The sequence below is a fragment of the Oncorhynchus gorbuscha genome, linkage group LG25 (genome assembly GCF_021184085.1).
Source record: "Oncorhynchus gorbuscha isolate QuinsamMale2020 ecotype Even-year linkage group LG25, OgorEven_v1.0, whole genome shotgun sequence".
NCBI classification, from domain to species: domain Eukaryota; kingdom Metazoa; phylum Chordata; class Actinopteri; order Salmoniformes; family Salmonidae; genus Oncorhynchus; species Oncorhynchus gorbuscha.
The window spans coordinates 20,338,919-20,346,551 of NC_060197.1; the positions used below are offsets into that span (position 1 = coordinate 20,338,919).

General features: G+C 41.3%; 1 protein-coding gene across 1 annotated transcript; it reads right to left on the reverse strand.

Moving 5' to 3' along the window:
- Positions 1-1,025: 1,025 nt before the first annotated feature.
- Positions 1,026-6,349, reverse strand: LOC124014590 (glycoprotein hormone alpha-2-like). The gene is made up of 4 exons (XM_046329772.1): positions 5,745-6,349; positions 4,798-4,937; positions 2,204-2,388; positions 1,026-1,836 (listed from the first exon to the last, which is right to left on the reverse strand). The coding sequence occupies exons 2-4, from the start codon at positions 4,916-4,918 to the stop codon at positions 1,732-1,734; spliced, it is 411 nt and encodes a 136-aa protein (XP_046185728.1). The 5' UTR covers positions 4,919-4,937; positions 5,745-6,349; the 3' UTR covers positions 1,026-1,731.
- Positions 6,350-7,633: the final 1,284 nt, after the last annotated feature.

The following is a 7,633-nucleotide window of genomic DNA, read 5'->3' on the forward strand; positions in this document are numbered from 1 at the left end:
TGAATAAAATAAAAACGTTGTATAACTGATGGACATTTTATTTCCTTTATCATGACAAGAACGTATCACTGTACTTGTCTAGTTGCTCAGGCTCAGCACAGAGATCTCTTGATCGGCCGTGCAGGAATCATGACGTACGCTTGGGGAGATTCTATATGTTTGTAGTGTAAGAACAGAAGAGACTTCAATAGTTTGATTTACCTGTCTTATATGAAGCAAAGTTAAACTGATAGTAACTTACGTGAAAGTTACCATCAATTATTACAAAAATGTTGTGGACCAGATGTAGACCAGATGTAAATTTGATGTATGAGTTTAAAATGTATTGAGCCATCAGACCATTCTCATCATCACTTCTCTCTCCATTCATCTCTCTCTGTCTCTGTCTCTGTCTCAGGATTTTGTTGCCCCGCTAACTCTCTCTGGCTACATTTACACAGGCAGCCCAATTCTGTTTTTTTGTTGCTAATTGGCATTTTGACTGCTGCAACACCTGGGAGATAGGTAAACAGGACAACAAACACATGCACACACCTGGACACTTCCTTTAAATAAAGATAGGGCTTTTTTAAGCTGCTGTAGAACTCCTCCTCACTTGGCCTGCCTCCAAGCCGCCGATTGTGTATGTGTTTATTCTCGCTTGCTCTATAAGTCGTCCTACGTCTGCTTCACACAGGACACTGAGGGAAAGAAGTATGTGTATTGGTTGGGGTGGCGGGGAGCAGGGATTGTGTGTCGGGGGAGGGGGACCAGGATGTGTGTTTGTGTGAGAGAGAGCGATTGAGGAGATGAGAGGTGTGTGTGTGTGTGTGTGTGTGTGTGTGTGTGTGTGTGTGTGTGTGTGTGTGTGTGTGTGTGTGTGTGTGTGTGTGTGTGTGTGTGTGTGTGTGTGTGTGTGTGTGTGTGTGTGTGTGTGTGTGTGTGTGTGTGTGTGTGTGTGTAAGACCAAGAGGGTTTCATATTGCTGTATGTACACCACTGTAGTGTTATGACACAGAAAACTTCTTTAAAAATATGTTGTAATCTTTTAAATGTTTATTTCCTCAACACTTCCAACATTCTTTCTTGTCACTTACTTACAAAACATCAGTTGTTCAAGCTCATTAAAATAAATAAAGTTTCATGTACATTATTTTGTCTCTTAATGTCTGGCTGTGTAGTGGCCATAGAATTCATAGAACAGAATTGGAACTTCTGACCATGGCAACTTGATTGGTAAATACTCAAATTGGCTGCCAGTCCACCCATTGATTTGAAAGTTGGATTCTAGTTCTACTCATTCTAGTTCTGTGGAAGGGGCTGTATAGCAGATCTATGTAGAGTTAATTATTGTATTATCTATAGTCGTTTGACTGGCTGCCAGTGCCTACGAATGCATCCCAAATGGCACCCTATTCCCTTTATAGTGCAGTACTTCTGACCAGAGCGCTATTGACCCTGGTCAAAAGTAGTGCTCTACAAAGGAAATAGGGTATTAACTCATACAGGGTCACAAACGGTCTTCTTCTGTCTTAAACCAATGTTTAAACCAACCATTCTTAAATAAAGCAACGTTATAAAAAGTGTTTCTCAAGTCTTTTTTCCCTGCTCCACCATTCCATTCTAGGCATGCACAAACCTCTCTCTCTCATATACAGTACATTTGATTGACAGATTGCTCTCCTTGGGACTCCTTCTTATCCCAGTCCTCATGATACAGTTTGTGCATGTTCCCGCGGCGACAGTGCCATCTCAGTAGTGTGACTTGCGACACATGTCGCAGTGACAGGCCCGCGCCGTCAGGATCTCAATGTCGTTGTGATGACGAGCACGAGGGCAGTCCAGACGAACTTTGATCTTAGGAAAATTAATACAATTTCAATATTTTATATCACATGTTTCACATTTTCAGACATGTCAAGTGACAATGTTCCAACCAAATAGGTAATCAGGATGACATACCCTTACCCTACGTGTGTGTGTGTGTGTGTGTGTGTGTGTGTGTGTGTGTGTGTGTGTGTGTGTGTGTGTGTGTGTGTGTGTGTGTGTGTGTGTGTGTGTGTGTGTGTGTGTGTGTGTGTGTGTGTGTGTGTGTGTGTGTGTGTGTGTGTGTGTGTGTGTGTGTGTGTATATATACTCTACCTTTGCGTCTTTGCTGATAGTTTCAGTATTTCAAGACTGAGATAATGTTGTGTGTGTCTCTGTCTCTGTCTCCATACTCTACCTTTGCATCCTTGCTGATGGTACAACATCTTGACGCTGAGGTGATGTTGTGAGTGAAGTTAGATGCCACCAGGACAGAGTAGCGTGAGGGAAAGGCACTGGACTCACAGTATCCAACACAGGCATACACAACATGGGTTCCCTTACATGTCCCACGCCGGTCACTACGGATGGTCACGTTAAATGCTGCAGGAGTGGAGAGGAAAGAGGAGAACAATTCATTTAAACAAGTAATTGACCGACATAATTTAAATTATTTGAATTCAATTTTGTATGTTTTTTTCTGTGAGCTCAATGCACACATTGCAAATTCTCTAGAGATAAATTAGATCCAGCCGGAACTGTGACGATGTAGTAGGGAGTTGTTGTTTCCAACAGGCCAATATTCAACATAATTATCACAGTTTATGTGCGAAACTAACTAAAATGACCATAATCCATTGCGCATCTACTTGTCCAGTCTGTGTTTCTTTTATGCGTGCAATGGGAAGAGACAAAAGAATGCACAATAGTGAGGGGATGAAGACATCAGCTGTTGCTTGTTGAGGTGTCCCTACCTGAAACTACAGTTGAAGTCAGAAGTTTACATACACCTTAGCCAATTACATTTAAACTTAGTTTTTTCATAATTCCTGACATTTAATCCTAGAATGTGAAATGTCAGAATAATAGTAGAGAGAATTATTTATTTCAGCTTTATTTCTTAAATCACATTCCCAGTGGGTCAGAATTTTAAATACACCCAACAAGTATTTGATAGCATTGCATTTAAATTGTTTAACTTTAACAATAAATTGGGTGAATTTTGGCCCATTCCTCCTGACAGAGTCAAGTTTGTAGGCCTCCTTGCTCGCACACACCTTTTAAGTTCTGCCCACACATGTTCTATAGGATTGAGGTCAGGGATTTGTGATGGCCACACCAATACCTTGACTTTGTTGTCCTGAAGCCATTTTGCCACGACTTTGGAAGTATGCTTGAGGTCAATGTTCATTTGGAAGACCCACTTGCGACCAAGCTTTAACGTCCTGACACATGTCTTGAGATGTTGCTTCAATATATCCACATAATTGTCCTGCCTCATGATGCCATCTATTTGTGAAGTGCACCGGTCCCCCTTGCAGCAAAGCACCCCCACAACATGATGCTGCCACCCCCGTGCTTCACGGTTGGGATGGCGTTCTTCGGCTTGCAAGCCTCCCCTTTTTCTCCAAACATAACGATGGTCATTATGACCAAACAGTCCTATTTTTGTTTCATCAGACCAGAGGACATTTCTCCAAAAAGTACACTCTTTGTCCCCATGTGCAGTTGCAAACCGTAGTCTGACTTTTTTTATGGCTGTTTTGGAGCAGTGGCTTCTTCGTTGTTGAGCGGCTTTTCAGGTTATGTCAATATAGGACTCATTTAAGTGGAAATTGATACTTTTCCTCTAGCATTTTCACAAGATTCTTTGCTGTTGTTCTGGGATTGATTTGCACTTTTCACACCAAAGTACGTTCATCTCTAGGAGACAGAGCGCATCTCCTTCCTGAGCAGTATGACGGCTGCATGGTCCCATGGTGTTGATTCTTGCGTACTATTGTTTGTACAGATGAACGTGGTACCTTCAGGCGTTTGGAAATTGCTCCCAAGGAGGAACCAGACTTGTGGAGGTACAATTTTTTTTCTGAGGTCTTGGGTGATTTATTTTGATTTTCCCATGATGTCAAGCAAAGAGGTACTGAGTTTGAAGGTAAGCCTTGAAATACATCCACAGGTACACCTCCAATTGACTTAAATGATGTCAATTAGCCTATCAAAAGCTTCTAAAGCCATGACATAATTTTATGGAATTTTCCAAGCTATTTAAAGGCACAGTAAACTTAGTGTATGTAAACTTCTGACCCACTGGAATTGTGATACCTTGAATTATAAGTGAACTAATCTGTCTGTAAACAATTGTTGGAAAAATTCATTGTGTCATGCACAAAGTAGATGTTTTAACCGACTTGCCAAAACTATTTGTTCACAAGAAAGTTGTACAGTGGTTGAAAAACAAGTTTTAATGACTCCAACCTAAGCGTATGTTAAATTCCGACTTCAATTGTACGTGGTCTAAATGATTGATAGCTGTATTCAGTAGTCATAAAATAATGCCTTATTTACTATGAAGAACTGCGAAATAGTGATTTTGTCAGACAGCATAAGCAACAGCTCGATAGAGATGAAATGATGTCTTGGAATGAAATAATTAAAGTCATCAAATAAAACAAATGTAAATATTTCATTAAAGTAAAGTTACGTGAATAAATTATGGTTTATAAGCAGTAATGGGCAGTCACTACCATCATGGGACTTTAATATATTGTTTTTTTTCTGTGTTGTCACAGCATTCAACTCTGATTGTTTTTTATTAAATCAACCAAAACCACCTCAAAAAACAAAAATCACTCAGCACGAGTGAATTTATCTGTAAGGAGTGTGTGTGTAACAGTACATTATGTGTGTTTGCGTGTATCTGAACATCGTGTGTGTGTGTGTGTGTGTGTGTCAAAGTATATATTTGCACATTATGTGTGTGTATCTGTATATGTCTGTGTGTGTTAGACTGACGGTATAAATGGCAGCCAGGTCTTGTGCTGAGCCCCTTGTAGCTGAAGTTGAATGGTGACAGCAGCAGCAGGGTCAGTAGCAGCATTAGCACACATAGGTTAGAGGGCATACACTGAGACATGATGACCAAGGACAGTGGCCTGCATGGGACAAACAGAACAAACAGAGAGAAGGATTAATATAAGTGGGAGTTTCCATGTCTCTAAGTGCGTGTCTGTGTGTGGTCATTTGCACTGTTTAGTCTCAGCCAGTGTGTTTGGGTGATTGTTACCCTGTTTCCGTGTGTGTGTGTGTGTGTGTGTGTGTGTGTGTGTGTGTGTGTGTGTGTGTGTGTGTGTGTGTGTGTGTGTGTGTGTGTGTGTGTGTGTGTGTGTGTGTGTGTGTGTGTGTGTGTGTGTGTGTGTGTGTGTGGTAATCATTTCTCATTTGATATGAAAGCAAAATCTATGCAAAAAGTTTACATTAAGTTATGAGGACAGATATAACGTCAGGATTCCGACCCAAGAGCCCAACGTGGAACTCAAGTTTATCCATCATATTCTGCAGGCCTAAATGCACTTATACGTATGAAAAAACTAAATATTTTACTGAATCACTGAATAATGTGTAGACTAGATCAGATTTATCTGAAACACACCAATCCACTATTTTGTGGCCAAAACACACAGTATTTATTGCATACTGTATACAATAATTGCAGAACTTAAGTTATTGCATTTTTCTTAGTGAGATATGGCTCATTAAAACTTTCATGCAACTTATATTGGCAGAGACAGACAAACATCCACTGACACACACAAACACTCAAGAATGTATACACAAAATCTCGCCAACACAATAATTTACTTTTAATAATAATTTACTTTTTTATTGACTTTTAACAGTGAGAACAACAATTATCAGGTGTGTGTGTGTGTATAAGTGTGTGTGTGAGGTGCTGGTGTTACCTGTTAAGTTGTGGTATATGTTTTCTTCAGCCCAGGGGAGTCAAGGTGAATCGACAGGGCAGCAGCGTCGACAGGTGTGTGTGAGTGTGTGTTTTCTACCTCACACACGGCTATATGTAGCCCCTTAGGTAAACGGGAGAAGAGTCTAAGTTACTCCTTTGGTCACACCCACAGCAACCTCTTTTTCTCTCTCGACGTGCGTGTGTGAATGTGAGAATGTGTTTGAGTGTGTGCGAGTGTGTCTGGACCCCTCCTTCCCTCCTTTTCTTAACCTTCACTGTTAGCCTCTCTCTCTTTTTTTCTCTCTTTTTCTCTCTCTCGTTTTCTCTCTTTTTCTCTCTTTTTCTCTCTTTTTCTCTTTAACCATGACAACACACACCTGGACAATTCTTTGTCATGAAACAAGCTTTCTTGAGCCGCTGTAGTACTCCTCCTTGCTTTCCCCATCTAGAAGTGTGTGTGTGTTTATTCTTGCTTGGTACAATAGTGCTCTATTGGTCCTCCCACGTCTAGCCATCTCATCATACACTACATGAAGTATGTAGACACCTACTCGATTCCAATCTCATTCCAAAATCATGGGCTTTAAAATGGAGTTGGTCCCCCCCTTTGCTGCTATAACAGCCTCCACTCTTCTGGGGTGGCTTTCGACTAGATGTTGGAACATTGCTGCAGGGATTTACTTCCATTCAGTCACAAGAGTATTAGTGAGGTCGGGCAATTAGACCTGGTTCGCAGTTGGCGTTCCAATTCATCCCAAAGGTGTTCGATGGGGTTGAGGTCAGGCCTCTGCACGGGTCAGTCAAGTTCTTCCACACTGATCTCAACAAACCATTGTTGTATGGACACTCGTCAGAAACGGGTGTGGCTGAAATAGCCAAATCCACTAATTTGAAGGGGTGTCCACATACTTTTGTATGTATGTTCTAACCATATCTCACCTTATACAACAACAATGATGTATCATTTGCAGGGTTTAAAAAAATATATATATATATATTTTTACAGGGACAGTGCACATTAATCAACGTTTCAGTAAAAGTGCCGGTATTAGCCAGCCGGCTAATTTTCAACCACAGTCCCTGGGCAGGTTATTAAAAACAATTACAATATAGACAATAGCACCATAGAACAAGCAAGACATAGCAACATAGGACAAGCAAGACATAGCATACAGACAGAGCAACATAGAACAAAAAGCAGCAAAACAAAATTCATAAAAGCAACAAAGTGTTTCCACACCTCACAAGCTACAGACAACAGACAACATGGAAAGCGGCAACACACAGCTAGGGACCATGTTCACAAATCTGATTGACCAGGTCTTCAAGCATTTTGTGAAAGTGTGATATGTGGTGCAGTTATGTGTGTCGGATGGCAGTGTATTCCAGACATGGGAAGCTCTCACAGAGAACGCAGATTTACTAAAGGTGATTTTCCTTAGGGGAACTATACAGTCACCTCTCATGGCAGACCTTGTGGATCTGCTGCCATATGTCTGGGTTTTCTGTTTAACAAAAATATTGAGTGGAGGGGGAGCCAGTTAATAGGGTTGTTATGTTGTTCCTGTCACCCTACAGAAGCTGCTCCTGGAGCACCCCTAAATCCAGTGGTACCACCATATTTGTTCCTATGGGCATACCCGCTACCTGACGGCCGGTCTGCCAGGCTGCTACACCTACCCTCTGGCTCTGAACTGACGCTGTACAGTCTGTTCTACAGCGAGCAGAGATAAGGCGGGACTTTACCTAGCAGGGTCTTGTAGATGACCTGGAGCCAGTGGGTCTGGCAACGAGTATAATATAATAATAATAATATATGCCATTTAGCAGACGCTTTTATCCAAAGCGACTTACAGTCATGTGTGCATACATTCTACGTATGGGTGG